At 36.0% G+C, this 27,828-nt stretch overlaps 1 protein-coding gene across 48 annotated transcripts in view; it reads right to left on the reverse strand.

The window, feature by feature from the left end:
• The window catches only part of CAPS2 (calcyphosine 2), a 47,807-nt gene extending 20,308 nt beyond the window's left edge, over positions 1–27,499 (reverse strand). For 5 of the 48 annotated variants that reach the window (XR_014845411.1, XR_014845410.1, XR_014845413.1 and 2 more), the window contains exons 1-9: positions 27,416–27,499; positions 23,108–23,228; positions 20,581–20,630; positions 18,700–18,745; positions 16,845–17,021; positions 12,782–12,904; positions 10,870–10,937; positions 7,398–7,517; positions 1,228–1,302 (exon numbers count right to left, since the gene is read on the reverse strand). Coding sequence is in view for 37 of the 48 variants with exons in the window: in XM_085025074.1 (XP_084881200.1) it covers positions 1,228–1,302; positions 7,398–7,517; positions 10,870–10,937; positions 12,782–12,904; positions 16,845–17,021; positions 18,700–18,745; positions 20,581–20,630; positions 23,108–23,188 (740 nt within the window). In the remaining 11 variants the exon portion in view is untranslated. Of the gene's footprint in view, positions 1–1,227; positions 1,303–7,397; positions 7,518–10,869; positions 10,938–11,246; positions 11,330–12,770; positions 12,905–16,844; positions 17,022–18,699; positions 18,760–19,619; positions 19,855–20,580; positions 20,631–23,107; positions 23,229–27,032; positions 27,236–27,415 lie in introns of those variants that run through there. The other 43 variants (XR_014845417.1, XR_014845416.1, XM_085025082.1 and 40 more) reach the window with 27 other exon arrangements.
• Positions 27,500–27,828: the final 329 nt, after the last annotated feature.

Raw genomic sequence — 27,828 nt, forward strand, 5'->3', positions numbered from 1 at the left:
GGATGGAGAAAAGAGCTTTATCTTATACAGATAGGAATATGGAAAAATTACAATGTGGATTACTAATTTGGCATAGATTTTTAAGATAAAGTGAAAGACATTTACAAAAATGTTGAGTTTGCATAAAGCCACCCCAGGATAGATATACATTTATTATCTTGGACATGGAAAATTTAAAATCACTGAACAATATGATAATTTACCTTTAATATGCATAAGGAGCATCAAGTAGCATTATGTATTACTAGAAGTTTTTATAAGACTGAGATAACAGTTTTAAGAATCATCTTCCTTGTCACTTTACTACATCTACCAATAATATACTATTAATTTAAATTATTAAAATAAAACTAACAAAAGTAGCTTACATAAAGGTTAATTTTTAAATAGTTTAGAATACCTCTAGCAGTAATATATATCCTTAAAAAAATCACTTTTAAATTTCTTTTTGAAAGATATATTTTTTTTTCTTTTCGTCTTTTTGCCATTTCTTGGGCTGCTCTCACGGCACATGGAGGTTCCCAGGCTAAGGGTCTAATTGGAGCTGTAGCCGCCGTCCTAAGCCAGAGCCACAGCACCGCGGGATCCGAGCTGCGTCTGCAACCTACACCACAGCTCACGGCAATGCTGGATCCTTAACCCACTGAGCAAGGCCAGGGATCAAACCTGCAACTTCATGATTCCTAGTCGGATTCATTAACCACTGTGCCATGACGGGAACTCCTGAAAGACATTTTAAAATCACATTTTAAATAACTTTTTTTTTTTTTTTTAAGGCTTTTTAGGGCCATACCCACAGCATATGGAAGTTCCCAGGCTAGGGGTCAAATTTTCAAAAGCTGCTGGCCTATGCCACAGCCACAGCAATGTGGGATCCAAGCCATGTCTGCAACCTACACCAGAGCTCATAGCAATGCCGGATCCCCATCCTACTGAGAGAGGCCAGGGATAGAACCTACATCTTCATAGATACTAGTCAGATTCATCTCTGCTGCACCACAATGGGAACTCCAATAACTTCTAATTTAAATGCTTTTCTTTTAGATTCACATGTCCCATAATTTTTGTCACAGATTAATATATATTACCTAAAGATGTTTGTGCTAAATTCATATTTTTCACTTAAATGTGACAAATTTAACTAATTCCATTATTGTTATTTCTATTTGAAAGGAAAATACCTTTTAATAATCACAGGATTAAAAAGCTTAATAAAATCACAATTACCTTGATATGATTCTACCATCAAATTGTACTTTATGAGAAAGCATATTTTCAGTTAAGGTAGACTGGGTTCTTATTCTGTGGAGAAATACAAACAGTCAATAATTATTTCTAATTTATCTCTATTGGATGTAAATGATAAAAGCACCTCCAAAAGTTATGTTAATATCTTGAAGTGCACATATTAGATAAAGATGAAGATATAAACCTCTTTTTTCCCAGATTGCTAGTTGTAGCACAGAAGAAAAATAATCCTGAGCTATGGGACATAACACATGAATGGCTTTTATGTTAGAATGTATAGTACCAGACTGCTACAAAAGCCAGTACAGAACAGAGACAGCACATTTGTGCCTAGAACTATTGCAGGACTACCCATTTCTAACCCACTTCTCCTTTGCCTCTCCCGCACCACAGAATTTGCTTTCTTTTGTCCTGATGAGACAGTGGCTTGGGAAGAGTTCCTGGCCCTGGACGTGGCAGGAATGTGAAGGTAGGAGCCACTATAGCCAGCAGGCCACAGTGTTGGAGAGGCCAACAAGATCCCAGAGAAGCTTGCCCAGAGCTGCACCTCCCTGGCCACGGAGCTGACACCAACTACTGCCTACCTCCAAGCAGCTGGTTGAATAAGGAAAATAAATCCTGACTTGTTTAAGCCCCTATCAGTCAGGTTTTCAGTTATGGGTCTCTGAAAGCATTCTTTGCCAAAACAGACTAGAGAGGGAGAGTCCTGGACGAGACTCTAGTCTTGGCCACAGTTCCCACTGTGAGGCCTCCAATCAGTTATTTAATCTTTATGGCCGTTAGATAGCATTGAACCATCTCACAAAGACTGCCAGTCCTGGAGTTCTCTTTAAGAATATGAAGCAAAATCCAATGACACACACTTTGACACCCTACTACCAACAAATCTCCTTTTTACTAAGAGATCTGAAGATTCAGTGATAGCTCTTAATTCCCTTTCTAAGTAATTTTATGATACTCCCATAAAACTGCAGATATAATGAAATAGCAATAATGTAAACAGTAAGTGTGTAGCTTACTGAGATCTTGAAAAGTTATATCTCTATAAAATCTAGTTGTCTATGAAAGGTAAGCAGGATACAGCAAACAAGAACCTGTAAACCAAATGAGAGTTTGCAGACACAGAGTGGAACCATGAAAGCTTGGTCATCTCAACTCAGTTCAATCCATTAGTAGTAATGTGTTTATTGAATGCCCACTATGAGCCTGAAATAATTCTAAGTGCTAAGAAAATAAAAGCAATAATAATAATAAGTACTATTTATTAAGAACTTTGTAGATACTAGTCTGTGTGAAAATAATTTTAATGTGTATTGGTTCATTTAATGGTTATAATAACTCTATGAAGGAAGTACTATTATTCCCATTCTATAATTAAATTTTACATTTACACAGCACATGGCAGAACCAAAAAAAAAAAATTGCTCAACCATTACATTATGTTGCTTCTCTAAAGTAAATAGAACTCAGGGAGTTCCCCATTGGCCTAGCAGTTAAGAAACCAGTGTTGTCATTGCTGTGGCTCAGGTTTAGTTCCCAGCCTGGGAACTTCCACATGCCATGTGCATGGCAAAAAAAAAAAAAGTAGACAGAATTCAGAATGAAGTAATAGCTTCAAGCAGTCTACAGTCTTCTTGGAAAGATAAAAGAATTAAAGAGGCATTTATATTATAAAATGGAAAGTTCCATGTTGGGGTTTTGGGTATCCAATGAGTAGCACAAATACTTCTCCAAGTTCTCCAGTAGAGGAATAAGGATCCACACAGATGAAGATCCACACAGGAATATTACTATTGATAGAGCTGCTGAAAGCCATGGCTTAGAAATGCAGCAACCACAAGCTAAGTCCTTAACACTAGAATTAAACAGACTAACCCTCTCGTTCCCACTGGGGAGGTACCCTCTAAAACTTAATGCACTTCTGCAGACAGCTCCCAAGGCAGAGAGAGGGGGAGGGTTGCACGACACATGCCAATTCCTGCTTCTCACCCCTCCTTCTCTGGCAATAGGGAGGAAGGGAAGTGAAGTCCATAAATTCAATCATTCTAATCAATACCCCCTAGGATTTTTCACAGAACTAGACTAGCTAAATCTAAAATTTTCACTGAAGGCGAAAGGGCCAAGAATGACAAGATGCTATTAAAGCTAAACAAGTTTCAGGTATTTAATACATAAGAAGACTAATTAAGACAGGATAATATTGGTGCAGGGATGTATCTCAAGTAGATGAGACTGAAAAAAGCCTAGAAACAAACCATGCCCCAGAATAGCCAAAGACATCCTGAAAAAGAAAAATGGAGCTGGAGGAATCAGGCTCCCAGACTTCAGACTATACTACAAAGCAACAGTCGTCAAAACTGCATGGTACTGGCACAAAGACAGACATATAGATCAGTGGAACAGGATAGAAAGCCCAGCATTAAACCCATGCACTTACAGCCAACTAATCTATGACAAAGGAAGCAAGACTATACAATGGAGAAAGGACAGCTTGTTCAATAAGTGGTGCTGGGAAAACTGGACAGCCATATGGAAAAGAATGAAATTAGAACACTCCCTAACACCATACACAAAAAGAAACTCCAAATGGATTAAAGACCTAGATATAAGACCAGACACTTTCAAACTCCTAGAGGAAAACATAGGCCAAACACTCTCTGACATAAACGACAGCAACATCTTCTCAGATCCACCTATCAGAGTATTGACAATAAAAAGAAAAATAAACAAATGGGACCTACTCAAACTCCAAAGTTTCTGCACAGCTAAGGAAACCCTAAACAACATGAAAAGACAACTCACAGAATGGGAGAAAATCTTTGCAAATGAATCGACTGACAAGGGATTAATCTCCAAAATTTATAAACAACTTCTGCAGCTTCATACCAAAAAAACAAACAACCCCATCCAAAAATGGGCAGAAGATCTAAACAGACAGTTCTCCAAAAAAGACATACAGATGGCCGAGAAACACATGAAAAGATGTTCAGCGTCACTCATTATTAGAGAAATGCAAATCAAAACCATGATGAGGTACCACCTTACACCAGCCAGAATGGCCATCATCCAAAAGTCTACAAAGAATAAGTGCTGGAGAGGGTTTGGAGAAAAAGGAACCATAGTACACTGTTGGTGGGATTATAAATTGGTGCAACCACTGTGGAAAGTGGTATGGAGATTCCTTAGAAAACTCAAAATAGAACTCCCATTTGACCCAGCAGTCCCACTCCTGGGCATCTATCCAGAGAAAACCACGACTCGCAAAACACGTGTACTCCAATGTTCATTGCAGCACTATTTACAATAGCCAAGACATGGAAACAACCTAAATGTCCATCGACAGAGGAGTGGATCAAGAAGATGTGGTACATATACACAATGGAATGTTACTCAGCCATCAAAAAGAACGAAATACCAGCATTTTTAGCAACATGGATGGACCTAGAAACTATCATGCTAAGTGAAGTCAGCCATACAATGAGACACTAAAATCAAATGCTTTCACTGACATGTGCAATCTGAAAAAAGGACAGAATGAACTTCTTTGCAGAACAGATGCTGACTCATAGACATTGAAAAACTTATGGTCTCCGGAGGAGACAGTTTGGGGGGTGGGGGGATGTGCTTGGACTGTGGGATGGAAATTCTGTGAAATCAGATTGTTATGATCATTATACAACTACAGATGTGATAAATTCATTTGAGTAATAAAAAAAAACATGCACGTACAACAACTTTATATATGACAGTGGTGTTACAAGTTAGAAGGATAATGACTTGGTGGTAGGGAGAGATTTTGTAAAGAAGACACGAAGGACACTAACAATAAATGGAAAGACTGGCAAACTGGTCTACAATAAATTTAGAAACTTTTGTTCATCAAAAAACATGATCAAGGGAATGAAAAGATGGCCACAGGGTAGAAAAAGATATTTCCAGCAAATAAAGCTGAAAAAGGACTCATAACTGGAATATATAAATAAGTTCCACAAATCAAGATGAAAAAGATAACCCAATAGATTTGAAGGGAAATTTCCTATAGGAGGATTTCCAGATGACTGATACACATGTGCAAAAGTGATCAATGTCATTACTCCCCAGTGAAATGTAAGTGAAAAGCACCAATACATACCCATGGGAAGAAGTAAAATGAAAAATATAGACAGTTCCCAGCATTGGCAAAGATATGGTGCCACTAGCACCCTCTTGCTGCTACTGGTGTGTGTTTTAATTGCAGCAGCCACTTTGGAAAACTATTTGGCAGTATTTTTCAAAGCTGAACATATGCAAACTAAATGGGCCAGCGATTCCACTCCTAAGTGAGTACTGAGCAGAAACGAATACATATGTTCACCAAAAGGCGTGCACAAAAGTTCATGGCAACACTCTTCATAAATTGCCAAATGTCCACCAACAGGTGTGAATAAATAAACTGTGGTATATTTATACAATGAAATGCAGTACAGCAATGAGTATAAAGGACAACTACAAATAGTAACACGGATAAAACTCAAACATAATATTGAGCAAAAGAGCCAGACACAGAGTCCAAATTCTGTGATTTCATATCAGTTTATAACCAGGCAGTTATGACTATAGGACTTCAGGACAGAGAGGGTAGGGGAAGTGGAGAGTGACTGGGAGGCAACACATGGGGCAGGGGAGGGGATGGTTCTGGGGTAACATTCTATTTCTTGGTCTAGGAACTTGGTACACAAATTATTGTTCAGCTTGTGAAAACTCCTATGCTGTACATTTACATGTACACTTCGTGAATGAATGTTTTATTTCAACAAAAGTTTACTTTAAGAAAGGGAAGTTTAGATATATTGTAGCTGAATGATGGCCTTCCAAAGAGATTTATATCCTAATCCTCAGAACCTATAATTAGTGAATTCACATAAGAGGGGCTTTGCAAATATGATTAAGTTAAGGGTCTGGAGATGAGGAGAATAACCAGGACTATCCAGGTAGGTTCTATGCAATTGCAAGTGTCTTTATAAGAGAAAAGCAGAAGGATATAGAACTATAGAAGAGGAGCATTCGAGTGATCTAGAAAAGACTTGACCAGCCACTGATAGCCTTAAAAAACCAAGGAAGGAGTTTCCATCATGGCACATCAGAAATGAAGCCAACTAGGAACCATGAAATTGTGGATTCAATTCCTGGCCTCGCTCAATGGGTTAAGGATCCAGTGTTGCCAAGAGTTGTGGTGTAGGTCAAAGATGAAGCTTGGATCCTGCGTTGCTATGGCTGTGGTATAGGCTAGCGGCTATATCGCCAATTCCACCCCTGGCCTGGGAACCTCCATGTGATGCATGAGTGCATGTGGGCTAAAACAAAACAAAACAAAGCCAAGGAATAAAGGCAAAGAAATGAATTCTTCCCTGAGGCCTCCAGAAGGAATGCAGCCCTGGCAACACCTTGATTTAGGCTTCTGACCTCCCTCTAGAACTGTAAGAGAATAAATTTGCCTTGTTTTAAAATAAAACACCTGTTTGTGATCATTTGCAATAGGAAATTATCAATAGGAAATTAATACATGATACCTTCAAATATTTAAAGGTATGAAAAAAAAGGCTTCCAAAAAATAAGAAACGAAAAAATAGAGTTATAAGAAAGAACTGTCTAACAATTACAGAAGTCTAAAAATATAAAAAACTGCTACAGCAACTGGTGGGTTTTTATTCTATTAAGTCTGAGGCTAGATGTTAACTGTCAGTGAAGTCGCTGAAAAATTTCATTGGACTGTACTAGTGGACTGTAAAAGTCCATATCGAACCAAAGATTTTAGGAGGTTTAAAAGGCAAAAATAAGAACTTTTAAACTATACTAATTTTGAATATATTATGTCAGTGAAATTCAGCCAGTATATATTGTGCACAAATAAATGTCTCAATTACTATATTAGGTATTTTCACATATATTATCACCTAAGATTCTTGTTTTCATTTTTAAATTATAAGTAGAAGATCTGGAGGGCAAAATTTACTCCAGTATCTTAACTGAACTCCAAATATTCCACCTCCATTTATATAGAAAAAAGAAAAAACATGCAGAAAATCTTTTCAGTTAGACTCAAAAGTACATTTAAAAATACATTTATAACATATTACGTCCTCAGTTTAATATAAGTAAAATCTTCTTACTTTGTTTCATGTAGTGTTCTTTTCCTAAATCGAATAGGTGCCATCTTTGAATCTGGAAGGATATGAGCAATTTCTTGTTTCTCAGTGGTTAAATTTTGCTCTGGATCACTGATTACAGCCCTATTAGGAATATACAAAATCTGACAATTAAATGTTATAATGCATTTCTCTAGCATTCATATATTTATAAGCAATTGGAAAACTCAAAGACAAATGCCAATTTATGCTACTGGTAGAATTATATATTTTTCAGATATTGAATTAATAAATTTAATAATTAAAAAACACTGGCCAGGAGTTCCCGTCGTGGTGCAGTGATTAACGAATCTAACTGGGAACCATGAGGTTGCGGGTTCGATTCCTGGCCTTGCTCAGTGGGTTAAGGATCCAGCATTGTCGTGAGCTGTGGTGTGGGTCACAGACGTGGCTCAGATCCCGTGTTGCTGTGGCTCTGGCATAGGCCAGTGGCTACAGCTCCGATTCAACCCCTATCCTGGGAACCTCCATGTGCCACGGGAGCGGCCCAAGAAAAGGCAAAAAGACAAAAAAAAAAAAAAAAAAAAAAAACACTGGCCATAAAAAATTGAATATTCCTGTCTCTTTTTCTACAAGTGTTACCTAAAAATAAACTGAAATTTTTGAGAGAACTCAGACCTTTAAGTCTTCCTCTTACTATTCTTTAAACAAAAAGATACTGTGCTGGTGACCTGTGAATAAAGACAAGAAGCAAAATAAGTAAGCAGTGGTATGGATTTCCAGGGAAAATGCATTCCAAGCAGAGCGGAAAATAAATGCAAAGCACCTGAGACAGAAGTGAACCTGGTATGTTACAGAACAAAGAGGAAGCCAGATGGTGGAGCCGGGTAAACAACAGGGGAAAAAGTGGAAGAGGCATTCAGGATCTAACAGTGGGCAAATCACCTAGGGCTTGAAGAGACTGTATTCTTGGCTCCAACTTTTCAGCAATTCTGATCCATATCCTTGCCTTAGCCTCCATATAAATATAGTGTATTTTCCTACCCTTTGGCTTTAACCTTAGCTGTTTAACTTCCTTTGGCAAGTTATATATAGTTAGATGGCTCTGCTGATCTCAGTTGAACTCTTGCCAAGTGTGGGCTGGTTGGGGATCTGCTCATCTAGGTTAACCTTGGCTAAGTGTCCCAGCTGCATTTGTAGAAGTACTTTCTTCTTGAGACCAGTGGGTTGACCAATCTATGTTCTAATTACAAAGATAGCAGAGGCACAAAAAGGCAAATGGAAACACATGATATTTCTTAAGGCTTAAACTCAGAATTAAGCCCATTGCTTTTGCTCATATATAACAAGCCAAAGTAAGCAAAAAGTTAGAACCATTCAGCCAGGCCTCGCCTGGGCAGCTGACCTAAAGATACATGAACTGTAATTAATGATTGCTGTTTTAAGCTACCAGGTTTGTGGTTATATATAATTAATACATAGGTCTTATAGATTTTAAACTGATTGAGATGGGAAATTACTGGAGGGTTTGATCTGGCTTGCCCTTCAGTGGACTTACTCTGGCTGCTGGGTTGAGAAGAGACCAATTAGGGTGAATGCAGATACAATGAGTCCAGTTAAAAAGTGGTTGAAATAATCCAGAAACAGAAGATGAACAGAGATGGTAGCAGCAGAAGGAATAAATTTATTTTGATGGGAAACCTGAGAGTGTTTGCTGACAAAGTGGGTATAGGATTTGAGTGAAGGAGAGGGATTTAAGGCATCACCAAGATTTTAGGCCCCTGAATTATTCGAAGAATGGGGTTGCCCTACAAGAAAATTAAAGAGGATTTCGTCATGAGGGAAAGGAAGGAAAACAATTTGCAGGAACCCAGTTTGGAAAAATTTTACTTTGGGATCTTGAATTAGAGAAACATCAGCATGTAGACGGTTATTAAAGATGTGGTACCAGAGGAGATCACTTAGGAAGTTAATGTTTACAAGTCCAATAATTGAGCCCTGATGTTTTTCCACCTATAAAGACTGGAGAGACAAAGAGGAAGCAGGACAAGTGGCCGAAAACAGGGATGTAGGAGGAAAAACAAGCCAAGAGTGGGAAGCCAGAAAGCCAAGTGGGAAAAAGAAAAGCATTTCAAAGAGAACAAAGTCTTCAATCCAGACAGATGTTGCTGATGGGTAATGTAATTGAGAGTTAAGAAATCACCATTAGTCCAGCAATACGGATGTCACTCGCTATCTTTTTTTTTTTTTTTTTCTTTTTCTCTTTAGGGCTGTACCCTTAGCATGTGGAGGTTTCCAGGCTAGGGGTCCAATCAGAGCTACAGCTGCCAGCCTACACCACAGCCACAGCAACGCCAGATCCAAGCCACCTCTGCAGCTTACAGCACAGCTCATGGCAATTCCAGATCCTTAACCCAATGAGCGAGGCCAGGGATTTGAACCTGCAACCTCATGGTTGTTTTCGCTGCATCATGGCAGGAATTCCTCATTTGTTATCTTATGAAGAAACACTGTAGTGGCATTTGGCAGGTAGAGGAAAACATAGAGTCCATGAGATAAAAGAAGGAAATACATTGAAGACTATAAGGAAAATTAATTGTTTCAAAGAATTAACCAAAAGACATGCATGCAGACTATCATTCTTTCTCTCTGCCACTTAACTAAACAATTTTTTTTAAGTCTTACTTCTTTCTTGAAGACTTTTGAGACTATTCCAGCTTCCTCTGAAATCCAACAATATATACGTATTCACAAAATTGAGCACAGTAGGTATCAAAACTTCATATAGTTTTCCAAGGGTTGTGAAATTTTAGATTTTAAAATTCTTAACAGTCCCATAGCTCTCAAACCATGCACTAAGTCAAACTGGGGTGTCACAGGGAACTCAAAGGGACACCAGGGATATTTTTAATTTTTGAGGGAAATGGTGACACTTCATGTTTGTTGGCTATCACAGAAAGTACTAGCTCAAGATAATTCACAGTTTCAACAAAATATGCTACACTCCTTCAATGACATTACGTCTTTGCAAAGCTGTCCTTTCTATAATTGCTGTGATTAAAAGCAAGTGCCATGTGGAATAGAAAGTGAGGGTGGCAGCATCCTACGCATTCTAAGGTTTGAGAGATTGTGCAGCACCCAAGAAATGCATACATCTCATTAGTAAGTAACTACACCTATTTCAGAATGAAATTAAAATATATTTTCTTTCGATCTATGTGTATGATTTTTTCTGATGACCACTAGTTTGTTGAGAAGTAAATGTTTACTAAGATGTTTAGACAAAGATAATAAATAGAACTGCTGGCTAGATCTATCAGCCAAGGAGTCTGGTGAAAAAAATTACGAAAACACTGCAAGTGCAGTGAACAGAGAAAGTCTGTAAATCTCTGAGCTCACCACTTGTTGACTGACCAAAGATATGGGTATCATGTATTAAAAAAGAAATTTGATGAATAATTTCTGAATGGATTTCTATTATGATTTACTCTCTTACCTGGATAAGTGGTCTAGCATCACTTGCTCTGCAACAGTCTGTTTCTTCTTCTCTGCAGCCACAACTTCCTGAGAAGAGAAAATAAAATGTCATTGTCCATAAAGAAGAACAATGTTATATAGTTAATGCAAGAGTCCTAAAACATAAAGTAAACAATTCCAATTTCTTTCTTAAATATAGATTACTGTATCCATAATAAATAAATCTAAAGTCCAACTTTTTAACCTAAAAATACATTTATTTCCTAAAAAGTAATGCACTTAAATTTTGGTAGGAATCATTGGAGATTTCCATATCAGCCAGATGATGGATGTAAAACCCAGAAGCAAGCGAAAGAGGTGAGATTAATGAATATAGAGACCATGCAGAAAGCCCACCTTGGGTGTTGACATTTATGGTGGCTTATACTTTGGAAGAAAGGTTAGAAACACCCTCAAGCCACCCACATTGATTTAGTGGCCTGTGTAAACAGAAAGCAGATTAGAAGCAGAAGTCACATAAAGACAAAGGAGCTAACACTAAAAAATGACAAAATAGAAGAGATGGACCTAAAAACCATAGGTTCATTTCTTTTGTTCATTTAGTTAAAAACTAACTACATTTCCACCTACATATTTTAAAAATACATTGGTACTAATTTCAGATGCATTCAAAGTTTACTCACATAAACTTTTCCTTTCAAAAACTGATAAATGAGTGCTACCACAATGGAGTAAAATGTGCTTTATGGTGAATTCAGATGTGATGCCACTAAGAAAGTAATTGTAAGGAAAAGAAATCCACTAACACCCAGCTGGCTTTGGATTACACCAAGAATAGAACCCAACGGGCCTTGAATATTTGTAACGTCCATTCAAGTAAAACTAAAGGAATATATCCAAATAAGCCTTATCTGGGACAAAGCTTTGCCCTATAAAGTAGGGTTTTGTTTTGTTTTGTTTTTTAGGATAATCCTGGTAATACTTCTTATTTTATTAAGCATAAATACCTAAATAATAATAGGCATAGAAAATAATGTGTATGTGATTTTAGTAAAAGAACATAATTACCAACTTGGAACAGCCACAGAAAATCAGTCCAACTGGTTCAGAGATTGATCACACATTGCTCTCAATTCAGAATGTACTTATATTGGATGACTCCAAATAAAATCTATTTTTAATTTCTCCTCAAAGATAGTGATAATGTAACTAGCTAAATCCATATTGATTTATTATTATTTAGGCCAATTAAGGCAGAATTTTTTCAATGTTTGAGCCAATACATACTGATATTCCATCAATTTATGATAGGTGTGCCTAAGATATTAATCACCGGGGGCAGGGTGTCTAGGTAACCAGTAGACTCCAACTCCATGCAGCTTGGTCTGCTTGCCCCAGGACGCTATAGAAGTGTTATAATCATTTATATATACAAGAACTGATCTAAGCCAATACTTATTAGACAATCTCAATTGATGTCCAACACTTATAAAGTTAATACTGAGAGCCTAGAGCTTTGCTTCCCTTTTCCTAAAGAAAAATTACTTTATCCCTGCCCTTTTTCTTAGTTGGCCTGAATTTCTCTAGTTCTATATCTAATGACTTTCAAAAAAAAAAAAAAATCTGGCTACATCTTTGTGGGGGAAGGGGTGATGCCAGAGAAGCCCACAGTCATAAATACTGGCCTTTAACATTTTGAACAACATAAACTTAATTTTTACAAACTCCCAAAGATGCAAAATGATTTTCCCGTATTTAACATACCAAACAAATGTCAATCCATGGTAAGAGCGAACACTCAATTTGCATATTAATGTATCACCTCAATCCAAATTCAGTTGCAATTATTTATTCAATTTTAAGTCTGTAAAATCTCGAAGGGCAAATTATCTTAACGGCTTATCAAATAAGTAGAAATACCAGTAACATACGGCGTCAGATTTTCTTGTAGTCCGTTGTGCAGTATAAGGGTTGTCTGCATAACCGTGCTGTAGGAGGGCTTTCCTGTCCAGAGTTGTAAGATCATCCACAATGGCTTCTGCATCTTGTATACACTATACATGAAAGCAACAAGTGAACCCTCATACATATACTTAGAATATTTGTTTTTAATAAAATAAAGGATAGGAGTTCCTGTCATGACTCAGCGGAAATGAATCTGACTAGCATCCATGAGGACACAGGTTAGATCCCTGGCCTCGTGCAGTGGGTTAAGGATCCGGCGTTGTGTGAGCTGTGGTGTAGGCCAGCAGCCACACCTCCGAGTTGACTCCTAGCCTGGAAACCTCCATATGCCATGGGTGTGACCCTAAAAAACAAACAAAAAAAGTAAAATGAAATAAAATAAAGGATAAAATTATTGCTGTATACGTAAGACTAGGAGCACAAGCTCTGACAATGAGACAGTCTGTTTGAATTTCTCTCTCCCACTTTCTAGCTAGATGACCTCTCTATACCTCCATTTACTCATAGATAGAATAGGAATTAATATTAGTATTTACTTCACACACAAAAAATGATTAAATGAGATGATACATGTCCAACACTTATAAAAGTACTGACATACAGTAAGCATTAGATTAAAAGGAACAACTAATATAATTGTCCATTTGAGAATGTAAAGTTAATAAATGTGGGCTTCTCACTTCTTTATAAAATTAAATTCACATGTACTAATAGAAAGGGTGTATCCTTTCAGACTGTTAAAATCAAACACAAAGACCAGTATTGAAAATTCCTTGAGCAGACAATACCAGTTTAGTCATACAAGCAAAGCTTAATTTAGCTTATTTTGCAAGACAAGTGAGCCTAACTTGACTAGGATCACTTCCTGCTTCCTGGAAATCATAAGCAAAACTTAAAACTATTCCCCAAAATTGATATGAGGTAACCACGAGTCAATCCCCTATCATTTAAAAAAATTCTGATATAACCAATCAATGTGAAGAATAAACAGTCACTCCCTCCTCACTCCATCATCTGCTTTATAACAATTTATCCCTGAGTCTTATAACACATTTGATTTGAGTGCTCCCACTTTACAAACTGTCTTTTTGTTGTGTGCACAACTGACTTTTAGTAATAACTGTTTCAATGATTTACTGGTTTTACTTCTGATATTCCTGAACTTTTAACAAGGATTCTAAAGAGATAAACACTACATTTTTCTCTGACTATAAGATGTGCTTACATGACCTTAACAAAAAATAGGACAGCAACTTGTCAAAAACTTAATAGATTTCAAGAGTTTCCCCCATAGGGCTTGTTTTTGCTCTAGGTCTTCCTTGAAAGGTTACACTCCTTCATACTATTCTCTTCTGAAGACCTTGAATTGCTACATGAAACTTTATTATACATTTGCTTAGGATTTGTTGTCCACCTCTCCTGCTATAAGTTCCCTGAGGGCAGGAATCTTGTCTGTCTTTTATTGCAGCATGCTTGGTACCAGAACAGAAGCACATATAGTGAGCACTTAATATTTATTCAATGAATGAATAATAAATCTTGTTTCTATACTATTGGGAAATAAATTTATGAGTATATCTTACAATTTTATTTACCCACTAATATCTCTTTTTCCTAAATAGTGATTTAACAGTCACCAAAAAGATGTTTAGCATTATATACGGTAACTATAAAAGGTTAACACATATGTTTTACTATAAGCCAAGCTCTGCATTATGTGTAGGCTGGAAAAACTTTCCAAAGCATTTTATTTTGTTTCAGCTTGTTTGTAATCTTGTACAAAAGGGAAACAGTGACATTTCCACTTGGTAATTCACATTTCATCTCCCCAAATCAGACTTCACTGTGGTCTTTTCCACTCCAGTTAATGACAAGTTCACCCTTCCAGTTGCTCAGCTCAAAAGCCCTAAGAGTCATTTTTCAGCTTTCCTTTCTCTGAATCCTACAATCAATCCATCACCAAATATTCTCAGCCCTACCTTCAGAATCTATCTAGAAACTGATTTATTATGACCACTTCTTATCCAAGCCTTCTGCAACCACCTGGGTCCAAGCAAGAATCTTCATCTCTTTCCTGCGATATACTGTGATAGCCTCCTCAATAAAATATGTGTGTGTGTGTGTGTGTGTGTGTGTGTATACACACACACAAAGTTTACATTTTAGGTAGTAAAACAATTTGACAATAAGAGATTCACCACCATACTAAATGTAAGGAAAGTTCAACACAAGACATTTGCCTTTAGAATCAAGCAGAATGGAACTTTTATTTTACTGTTTGACATTATCAATTGACTGATGAATCAGCCTGATTAGTTAGTAGCTATGGCCTTTAGTTACTATCTTGGATTCTAAATATATCTAACTTTAGCTCTTCTTTTTCAACAAAGAGAATCAGTTTACATGTGGGCTCCCTCCTTTAAAGAGAGGCTTATATTTCTGGGGCCTCTTCTATTTCCAGAGACTACTATTAGTGTTAATTCATGTAATTATAATAGGATTTACTAACAGCACACTTACATAGCAGTTTTGGTTCTAATAATGGGGTGTGTGTGTGTGTGTGTATATATATATATATCAGATAAATTGCTTAAACCCCTTAAGTACAAGATTATTATATATGGAATATATAGGAACTAGGGCTTTTTTGCAAGACTATCAAAAAATTTTAAACTTTTAACATGTAGGTTAAATGTAGGTTAAAAAATCAAAGAAATAAAATTGGATCTTCTCTAGAAGAAAATATGCAAATATTGGCTTTTATTTATAAAACCCTTAATTCATACTATGTAACTATTTACCAATCATATAGGAAGATTTGCAAACAATACTGTCCTCTCTTAAACCAAAAGTTAAGCAAGTGTCCTCATTTGGACTTGTGTTCAGTTCAAGGTCATCAAATGTTTACTTTAAAACTATTTTTATGTGGCAAATAAAGCATGCACTTATAGAAACCTTTGTTCTTTCTATTTTTCTAACATTATTACAGTGATCTAAATATCACATGATAGATCCTACAAATAATGGCTAGATGCTAAACAGTTTTGAAATTATTCTATATATTATGACAGACATTAGAATATTATATTTATGTGCATCTATTTGGATCTGGGAAATTTGTTTTAAAATAAAAGACCAAATAATCCCATAATTTTTTTTACTCTTTGAGCTAAACACCATGTGATTTAGTTAGTTCTAGATAATTCCTACATGGATTAGAAAAAAATAGCTGATATGCCATACCTACTTATAATTTATCCTTTTTTTTTTTAACCTACAGGAAAATGCTAAACAAATACAACCATAAAATGTCGGTGAAAATAAACTGTTCTCATTAAAAAGTAAGTGATAAAGAATTGTATCAAGAGTGCTCTCTTCTTAATGGTCAGTAGTATCATAAACTATGTTTTCAAGCTTTCTTTCTAAAATTCAAGATTGACTTTTCCGGTATGCTTGTGGAAAGCCATTCAATGTACTACATTTAATTTGCTCTTATATTTGCTATTGGTGAACCTACACCTAATTAGTATAATATTAAATGAAAGTATAACAATTTCAGCAATTTGTGATACTAAATTATTACCCAAAATGAGATAGAAGACAATCATAGAATGATGACAGTTTTAGAATAAAACAGGGTCACTTTTAAGTCTGAAACTACTTTTCAACTTTAAAGTTTAGCTTGTGAGACCAACAAAGTTCAAAACAGTTACACCAAAAACAGTTATATAATACTATCTTATTTCCAACCCAAGGAATGTGAAAAATTATTAATAAAGATGATTAGGTCAGATGACTAGAGTTTTCACATCTGAAAATGGTGATAATAACCAATTAGGGTTGTTATGCAGAATAAACTTGTTAATGTAAGTAAAATACTTAAAATAGCCTTTGGCACACAGAAATAAATATTAAATATTATACTTTATCATGAATAACAGCAAAACATATCAGACATAAAGATGTTTCCATAATATGGGTACTGTTTTCTTTAAATTTTATTACAATTTTATAAAGCCTCTATATTACCTTGCCATCTATTTTGTTTCTTACATTCTGTTGATGTGTGATGTTTGACTTAGTCTTTTCTGCATTTCTCTTACTATACTGCTTATATTCCTCTTTCATTTCAGTTTTATATTGCTGATTTTTTAGTTTATATTTTCCTGTTGGCACTGGCAAATCCTCAGGTAGTATGTCCTGCTCCTAGAGGTAAAAAGAAAAACTATACTATATGCCAGAAAATATCAAAGTTATATTAATTTTCCTCATTAACATTAACTGGCTTACATTTTATCTTTACATTAATACCTAAGAAACTGACCACTATAATCTCTTTTCTAAAGAGAGGTCATACTTAAAACATTTAGCTGGAATAGCAGCATTGAACAATCAGAGCACACAGGGCTACTCAGAATGGGCCTGGCCTCAGACTCTAAGTCTGTGTCTTATTTCCCAGCTGGAGATCAGTGCTTGTTCTAAACTGTAGAGGAGAAGAAAAAAAAAAAAATGACTTTTCTTTCTTCTTAGGAGTAGGCTTTTTATTCCTGCCTCAGAAAAACTCCATAACCCATCATATTTCCAGAACAGCCATGGGAACTGGAAATCACTCATACTGAGAAGCTCTGTTGCCATTTCAAAAATACTTAAAATTCTACCTTCTGGTGTTATTTGGTTCCCTGCCACATTTCCTTGGGATGAGCAGTAAGAGAACCAGTGAATAAGAGAAACTTAAAAGGAATAGTAGGCAAATATGTATTGTCCCAGAGAGGAACAGCTGTTCCAAAGGGAGTGTAATGCCAGTACAATGCTTAGAAAGTCTACACTCCAAGTCTACACCCAGAGGAGAAGGATGGGGCAAGGCTTCAGGGTGAAAACCACAGCATGATACCAATTAGGGTACTAGTCATATAATTTAATCCAAAATGAGACTGAGAAGAACATGAATGGAAAAAGACTAACAAAGACAGAAAAGCAAGCCCTACTCACAGAATACTATAGTTAGTTACTTAGTCCCTAGTATCCTAGTAGCCTAAAGTATAAGTCAATTTCCAAGAGACCAGTTTTATATTGTTAAGCTAGCAAGATCCAATCTAGATTTTCTGCCCTAATTTTCAAATACCAGAACTCTCTATTAGTATATAAATCAATACGTTACTGATTTTATAAGACATTTTAAAAATACTATTCTTATGTGAAACAAAAATATAAAACAAAGTAAAATTATTTCATCAATAGTATTGTTTGGGATGTTAATATATATAATACTTCAGCTAACAACGTAGACTAAACATAGTGAAATTTCTGGGTTAAATACAGTGATAGATGCACACTATAATTCTGAAAGTTGGTAAATAAATAAATACAAACCAGGTAATTTATTTATTTATTTATTTATTTATTTATTTATTTTGCTTTTTGCTTTCTGTTTTTTAGGGCTGCACTCATGTCACATGGAAGTTCCTAGGCTAGGGGTCGAATCAGAGCTATAGCTGCCGGCCTATACCACAGCCACAGCAGCAACAGATCCAAGCCGTGTCTGCAACCTACACCATAGCTCATGACAACACCGGATCCTGGACCCACTGAGTGGGGCAGAGATCAAACCCAAACCCTCATGGGGATACTAGTCAGATTCGTTTCCACTGCACCACAATGGGAACTCCAACCAGGTCATTTAGATGATGCTGAGTATATGGTATTTGACATGGTGGGACACAACCAAAAGCAGAAGATGAATTTGGTGGGTTAAAATGAATATGCACTATACTAAGTGGAATATATGAAAAATCATCATAAAAATAAAATTAAGTGACACTGATCACACGCTATCTGTAATACTGTGTTCAAATGTTTATTATATTAAATAACAAGTAAAAATTACCTCTTCATCAGAGTCAACAAGGCTTCCCAAATCAAGTCGTGGAACCCTGAAAGAAATAATCTATGCATCCTATAAATTTTTAAATGAGACTTTAATAGCTGCAAATCATATAAGCTACATCCTATATAAACAGGTACCTGAAGCTAATAGTATGCTGGCTCCTACAGCTATGACAGGCTTTTGTTAAATGTTCAGTAAATTTTTGAGCTGGTTATTAACACAGAATTATCAAAAATAAATTGTATAAACTTTTGATGAAATAAATTATATTAAAAACAAAGATAATAAATACTCAAAAGCCATAATTTCTTAATGGCTTTACTATACTTCACTATTACTTGTGTTCTGGAAATTATTTATAGCTATCCTGAGTGGTAATATTGTGGTGGATCTCCTTCCCACTCTGTTCAGTGACAGCCTGAAATCAGCCACAGTGAGATTATTTAGACAGAAATGGGCAAATGCTATGAATTGGAACTTGATACATTATTCTGTTGATTTATGAAGCTGACACAAGTGGTAGAGAAAACATTAATAATGCATATTAAACTTAAAAGTACATCCTGTCTGTAACTATCAAATGGTAACAAAAAACTGAGGAAATATTTTTCCAATAGTCAAAACTATTACTTGATTCCACAAAGAAATCACTCATGTCACTCTACAGTAAATGAAAATATCAACCATTATTCATGTTGATTGATATTCTCATGTAAAATTTATAATATATTTAATTATATTTAGTTATTTAAATATTTAAATATATTTGATTATATTTAAATATATTTGATTATATTTAAATATATTTGATTTATTATGATTAACAAGTAAAATTTATAATAAATTTATAGTATACTTTTAGAAAAACAGTTGTTATACTTTTTCCAGCACACAACTGATTGTCACCATATACTCAATACCTTGTATATGCACTTGCAACTTGCTCTATTCTTTGGATGAGCATACAAGCATCCATTTTGTGAAACCACATGAAATTGCTGATATTTGCCCATTTTTAATCTGTAAAAATGTCAATTTTCTATAGTTCAACCTAATACATAACTTTAATTTCTATTTTTCAAGAAGTCCTACAGTCTGACCTACTTGAAATAATATGAAAATAATATTCTTTCAGTTTTTTTTAAAAATAAAATATGTAACAATCAATGGATTTTAGACCAAAAATAAAATCATTTAGTAAGATTGAGAAAATTGTCACATTCCTCAAGATAAGATTAAAGTACAGATACACCTCCCATTAAATTCATTTTGACTATCCCAGTTATAAAACACAAGATTTTATATATTTCTTTAATAAAAGCTCTTAATTTTCTAAATAAAACAATATTTTAACTGTCAGAAAATTATAAAAATAATATTAACTAAAATTAAATAACAAGAGTAGGGAGTTCCCATCGTGGCGCAGTGGTTAACGAATCCGACTAGGAACCATGAGGTTGCAGGTTCGATCCCTGCCCTTGCTCAGTGGGTTAACGATCTGGCGTTGCCATGAGCTGTGGTGTAGGTGGCAGACGTGGCTCGGATCCAGCGTTACTGTGGCCCTGGTGTAGGCCAGCGGCTTCAGCTCCGATTAGACCCCTAGCCTGGGAACTTCCATATGCTGCCAGAGTGGCCCAAGAAATGGCAAAAAGACAAAAAAAAAAAAAAAAAAACACAAGAGTTAAGTATTACCTTAATTCTACCATCCTATCACAAGAGCTAGTTTAATTCTGACACAGTAATTTTCAGGCCATCCACATGCATATAAACTTTTCTGTGTTTCATAATCATACTCTATATATAATTTTCTTACTTTTTGTGTCAATATGTTATAAATATTTTACCCATTAAACATCTCAAATGTGAAGAAATGTTACTTACACAGGTAGGCAAGGATTCTCCATTGCCCATGATTTGGAGGTCCATCCTTGCTTTAATTTAAAAAAAAAATAGAATCAGTATGCATATATCATTTATTTATACTTTAAAAGGTAATGAGTCAATGCAACAAGGCTAATTATAATTTTCCTCAGTCAACTTTATGTAAGAAATATTTAGTAAGTCCCTCCTGTGCTTGAGACACAGAGGTAGGATAATAACCTGCATAGGACTGTACCTACCCGGGGAAGACATTCATGCAAACAAACAATGTGGAAAATACGTGCTGAGACAGAGCAGCTGCATACTAACCTAGTCTAGAGAATTGAGGTGGTCTTTTCGGAAATAAAAAAGGAACCTTTAAATGGAGCTCTGAGGGATGAGTAGGAGTTAGCCAGATGGAGAGAGAAGGGAGAAAATTGCTCCAGCCCAGGCAAACAACTTGTGCTGCACAGGCCCACAGGCAAGAGTTGGCAGTAGGAAAGGGCTGAAATCCAGAGTGAGGACGTGGTGGCCAGAGCTGTAACATTAGAGTACAAGTTAAAGAACTTGGGCCTTATCCTAAGGTAATGGGAAGACAGCCCCCAGCATGGGACTTAAGAAAGTGACAGATATATACAGGTGTATGTTGGTAAATGTTCAATCTTCTTGCCAAAAAACTGCAAAGACTTAAAAATTACAATAAGCTCAGCCACCATGGCATAAGAAATATATATGAGTCTTCAGGAAAGTTCAAGTTAATAAAAGCAGAAAATATTTCACCCATTAGCATTTATAGCTTACTTCTGAAATGTCACCTAATAGGTTATTTTTGTGATACTTAAATTATATTTACGACTAGACTTCATCACTCTGACCATAAAAGAAAACAAATTCAGCTCAGTATCAATTTTAATATGGCATCATTTTAAATACTATCTGAATAGTTAAGATGAAGAAATATAAAATCACAAGATGATCATATAAATAGAAATATATTTGATATATAATAAAATAAAAACATATATATTAATCATAATTAATTTTAACATAATAAATTTAAAATATAATTGTATATCTCTCTATATAAAACATAGGCTAAAAAAGCAGCACACTTCCATCACCCATCAAAGATTTTCTTAATTATATTTGGGAAACATTATACTATCATCTAACTTTAGGAAGAAAATCTAAAGAGAATACAGCTATAGATTTCATAGTCATCATAAACATAATCATTGTTATTCCCCAGAAAGTGTTTTAATACATTTATTAAAGTTTATTAAATAGGCTATTTAATAATGAAGTCATAGGCATAAATATTTTAAAATAGCAGTTAACCTTTCTTGCCCAATTCCAACAAAACTTGCTAGCCAATCCAGAATAAGATAAATTATAGTTTCTAAATCCCTAGGCCAGTGGTCAGCAAAGAATGGCCCAGCTCTGTTTTTGTAGATAAAGGCTGTATGGGAACACAGCTATGCTCATTTATTTATAAATTGTCTATGTGTTCTCACTAAAATAGCAAAGCAGAGTGGATGCGACAGAGACGACATGGCCCATGAAACCAAAATATTTATTATTTGGCCCTTTATTTTAAAATGTAGATAATTTTGTATCCTATCTTTTAAAAAAATACACTTTATTTTTTAAAACAGTTTTAGGTTCACAGCAAAATTGAGTGGAAGAAATTTCATACATATATATACTATATATATATTTCCCATATACTCCTTGATCTCACACATGCATAGCCTCCCCTAAGAAAGTCTTCTTTGATTCAAATTATCAAACAATTCAGATTTAACCCATAATATTGTGAACCATAAAAAAAACCCAAAACACTAACTCAAGCATAAGGGAGATGGCTGAACACAGAGTAAAGAGCACAGATCCTGAACTAAAGTTCAAAATCCTGGCGAGTCAGTTAACCTCTAGGAAGTTCAGTTCCATGTCTAAAAGCAGGCTATTATTACCTACCTCAAAGGCTTGCTGTAAGAATGAAGTGATATAAATTATCAAAATATTTATCATGTTCACTGATAAGCAGTATGCATTCAATATATACAATAGTAAGAACAGAAAGGAAATACATATTTCTAAACTAAATTTTATATTTACCCAATTTCATGGTGGCTTCAGGGACAAAGTAGCTTAAACTTGCATTTCATGATATACACAACAGTGATATCACAAAGGTTGAAAGTCCTAGTTAAGAGAAGCCCAGATACTTTCTACCTAGCCAACACAAAATGTATATTGATATTTTCTTCCTCTTTCTATTTATTTTATATTTCCTGCAAACTTACACAGATAGTATTTTAAATACTAATGAGGAAACAATAATAAGCTCAATTTTAGAAAACAAAATTGATTCAAGTAATGATTTTCAAGGTACGGTTATCTTCAGTTTGATGGTTCAATTATTCAAATCTAGGAAATATTGATCCTAAATATTTGGGACTATAAGTAGTCATAAAACACAAAGAAAGGAGTCAGAAAATTATGTAATGAATCATCCTACAAGAGGAAGATTATATAGCATACATACTTGTAGTGGGTTCTTTCTTCCAGAACATGGTTGAGTTTGACTTACAGGAGAAGCAGCAACTCCTTTAACCTCTAAATCCATTCAAGTTCATGTATTTATCATGCAGTATACTTTGAAAAAGCTAAAACAGATATGAAATGATAATTCTTACTCTAATTTTAAATAAGCCATACAAATTACATGGTAATCGTACATGGAAAAAAATCAGATGGTTAATCTCACATTTGTGTCTTTCATCAAAATCAGTGTTTTAGGGGGCAAGTATATTACACAGGGTAACATTTACGGGGTATTTACGGCTCCCTCAGAGATGTCCCTGTCCTAATCACTAGATCCTATGAATATGTTGCCTTAAATGGCAGAAAGGACTTTTCAGATATGATTAAGTTAAGGATTTTAACATGCATTGATTATCCTGGAATATCTGGTGGCCCCAATTAATTACCTCATGAAAAGTCCCTATAAAAAGGAGGCAGGATGATCAGAGTGAGAAAGAGGATGAAAGCACAGGTCATACAGGAGCTAAGATGTCAAGCAGCCAGCTTTGGAAATGGAGGGAGAGGTCACCTGTAGTTTCTAGGAGCTTCAAGAGGCAAGGACCCCATTCTCCCCTGGAGCCTCCAGAAGGAACCAGCCCTGCTGACATCTTGATTTTAGCCCTGTAAGGCTCATCTTTTATTTCTGGCCTCCATAACTGTAAAATAATGTGTTTATGTTGCTTTAAACCACCATTTGGTGGTAGGTTTTTACAGGGGTAGTAGAAAACTAATGTGTGTACGTACCACTTATCTACCACTAAGTGATATACGTTTATTTTCTTTACTTTTTTCCTAAACCTTAATGAGTTGATTTTGTCAGAGTAGGTCAATGACAGTATTTTTTAGCAAACAATCTTCATCTATAATACAAAGAATAAAACACAGTGAATAGTTCAATTAGTAATTAAGAGATGATAGGTAAAAATGCTTTCAAGAGAATGCAGAAAATAAACAACTTGCAAATATGTCCAAAACAAAAATCAGGTGAATAGTTTGATCATCCAAATTGTGTATATTTCACTATAGACTTCAACCTTATATTACCAAGGACACATTTTTGTTTAATGATCCATTCATACTTCCTTTTTCTATTATTAGACTTGAATTTATGTTCATGGTAATTTTTTTAAGGAAAGGTGGTATGGCACAGTGCCAGCTTCAGTCAGACAGACTAACAATAAAATCTTTATTTTTTTTGACACCATCTCATAATGTAAACTTAGGAAAGAACTTAATCTTTCCAAGCCAATATTTCTAATACACAATATGAGTTTAATGTTAGCACTTTTCTCATCCTACTGTATCATATGGAACATAGTTAACCATCAGTACAACACACTTATCCTTATTATTATTCAAATGTAATTTCATTTCATGCCCAATGAAATCCTCTCATCTGAAAGATGGCCCAATTCCTTACTGATTTATCCGTATGGTTCCCTTCACCCCATGATGGAAGAAAATTTCATATGTTGAGGTATAAAAAACTCGTTCTGGCTTATTTGGCCTGAACTTCATGCTAACCAGACCAGCTGGTCTTGTGACCTATCAAACGTTCATTTTTGCTTTTCTTTAATCATTAAAGAAAGAGGTACATTTTTCAGAAGTAAAGAATGTCCATTTTGAAGATAGAGGTAAACACCTCCCTTCCTGGGAAGTCAATGCTAGTACTCCTTTGGTGATAAGACTCCCTTCCCAAGCAACACTCACTCCAGAGCCCTCTCCCCTAAAAATCCCTTGCCCTAAGCCTGGAATTCTGTAAGAGTAAATTCAGAAAGACTTAGTTACTTCACAAGAGCTGTTATATTTGCCAGGATAATTAGTGGCCAAGGAACCCAAGTTGAGACACAGATGCTAAGCAATCAGCTGAAAAATTTTCTCCAAACATCAGCCTCGCCATTATTTACACCTTAGGGAACGTTAAGAGCCATTTCGAATCACTATAGGCCACTTTGTCCTGATAACTTATTTAAAAATAATGAAAACAATAGGAGTTCCCGTCGTGGCGCAGTGGTTAACGAATCCGACTAGGAACCATGAGGTTGCGGGTTCGGTCCCTGCCCTTGCTCAGTGGATTGACGATCCGGCATTGCCGTGAGCTGTGGTGTAGGTTGCAGACGCGGCTCGGATCCCGAGTTGCTGTGGCTCTGGCGTAGGCTGGTGGCTACAGCTCCAATTCGACCCCTAGCCTGGGAACCTCCATATGCCGCGGGAGCGGCCCAGGAAATAGCAACAACAACAAAAGACAAAAATTAATTAATTAATTAATTAATTAAAAAACAAAAATAACAATAACATTTATATTCTCAAACGTCCATGTCCTCCTCGTTCCTTACTTCCCCAGGCATGACAGTCATAACTCTTCACTGTAATTACTCTTTTCATCTCCCTAATAAACTGTCAGGACCAGGAAGGTTGGTATCTCATGTCCTTAACATAGCAGATGTTTAATAAATATTTAATCAATAAATAAATTAATGCATAATCAAATACCTGAATACATCTTAAACATATCTTTAGTTTCACTTCTTTGCACTTAGTTACGACATGATCATAAGGCCCATCTATAAAACTGTCTTCAAACAAAGATAAGGTGTTTAAAGCATGAATGGTAGCTATTATTCTTCACCACTATACCATAAAAAAAAAAATCTACCTATACTATACCATCCTCAAAAAAGTAAAGATTACTACTGGTTTTCTTCACCCTGTAACTCAGCACTTAGAAGAAAACCTAGAAAATGGTAGGCATTTAAATTTTTGTTAAACAAGTGAATTCAGTCAATTCAGATATGAGTTATTTCAAAACTACAATCACTAGCATACAAACATTTCATTCAGATATAACAAAAGTATGAAAAGGGCAATGCATCATATATGGAGCACTCCAGGATTTATAGAATTAGGGAAGTCAGGCCAATGACATCCTATTTCAGAGAATCTTCAGATTTGGACAAAACTTCAGAAATTAAACATCTCAACCTTTTGACTTTCAAACTCAGAAAAGTGAATTTTACTTAGCCAAATTACTTGCTAGTTACTGCAAAGTTTGAAGTCATACAGGTTCCAGACCACTTTCTAGTACTACATCCTTGCTGGTACAGGAAATAATCAGAAGAAGGGAATTAGCTGAAGAGACTAAAGAACACCAGAAACCTAAACTTGGTAGGAAAAGCCTCAGAATTTCAAATAAAGGGCTTGTGAGCCAATCTTTGTAATGCAAGGGTTGCCAAGGCTTGTCTTTGGTTGCCAAGGCTTGTCTTTGGTTGCCAAGGCTTGTCTTTGGTTGCCAAGGCTTGTCTTTGTCCAAAAGCACTGAATAGCCAGTTGGGGTATGTTGGGGATGGGGGATAGCAGGAGGTAGGAAGAGGCTTTTGATGGATTATGTCTCCACCCAAACTGCTGCGGAATCATGGATGTTATTTTCAGCATGTAATAAATACTGTTGGCTAATAAACCCACATCCTGCCATATTATCTTTTCTGCTACCAAAAAGAATTCACCTCCCACTTTTCTCATTTTTTAAAGATGATTATTTCCAACTCCAATCACCATCACTTCTCTCTTGATCAGTAGTATTAGTGGCTATAATGTTGCTTATACCAAATCCGAACACAGTGGAAAGCAAAGAATAAACTGATCAAATCAAGCCATAATCAAATAAAGAGGAAAAGAGGTGTGTAAATACAATTTACTCCACACAGGTGGAGACCAAGTCTACCTTGGAGTCCTGGTGATAAGAGAACCAGGTGTCTGAAGAGAACCTGGGGTCATTACTAATTTCAAACAAAGCAGAGTAATTGCCCCCACATCACTCTGCCCCAAAATGACATTATACTGAAGAGCTTCTGCAATGTACCAGAAGGTATGCTCCACCCTCTTCCTACCTGGGATTCATGGACCAGGACAAGCGGCAGCTAACCTGAATTAACCCAACAATCTGAGTAAAAACTAAATCCGGGATGGAAGGGCTGGAAAAGGCATAAATTGACGCAATTCCCCCGAAAGAACCCTCTGAGAGAGCTTCAGACAGGACACGCTAAGGAACAGTTCCCGCTACGGCTCAAGCCAGCCCAGACCAGCGTCTGCCGGTTGCTAAGCAACCGGCGTCTCCACGCAGGGCCTCTGAGCCCTTTCTCACTTTCAGGGAAAAGAAGGTCTTCACCTGAGTCCCTGGCTCCTTTCACCGCACCTCTCCAACTGCGTCTGCCTTTCCCCCTCCTCCCCTGCCTGCTCACTGCAGGAGCTCCCGCCCAGCGGAGGTACTCACGGAAAGTGCAAGGCATGAACTCTTTTAAGTTCCTGGCCTGCCAAGCGTTTCAGAAGACCAGCCCCGCTACGCCTCTAAACCTCTGCCGGAGCTGGACGGGACTCACTTATCTGCGCATGTCCGGAGTTAGAAGGTGGGGCCAAAGCTCGACCCAGATCCAAGGCGGTTAGTGTGCAATTCTCCAATGAAGTGAATTCTAATTAACGTATTTTATGGGGCATATACCAGGTGTTCAGCTCCCAGACTGATGTTTTGAGAAGGAAAGAGCTTTAAGCATATGGTCCGCTCTCAAAGAGCTTGCAATTATTTAAACAGACTGCAATGTATTATTAAAGAGCCAGAGATAAAGATATTAGTTTCGGTATGTGAACATATATGTATATGATCACCTATATAATTACATATATGCATAT

This window comes from Sus scrofa, chromosome 5 (assembly GCF_054392235.1).
Source record: "Sus scrofa isolate SSC_HxYL_T2T_F1_AM1 chromosome 5, Sscrofa_HxYL_maternal_Yorkshire_Landrace_v2.0, whole genome shotgun sequence".
NCBI classification, from domain to species: domain Eukaryota; kingdom Metazoa; phylum Chordata; class Mammalia; order Artiodactyla; family Suidae; genus Sus; species Sus scrofa.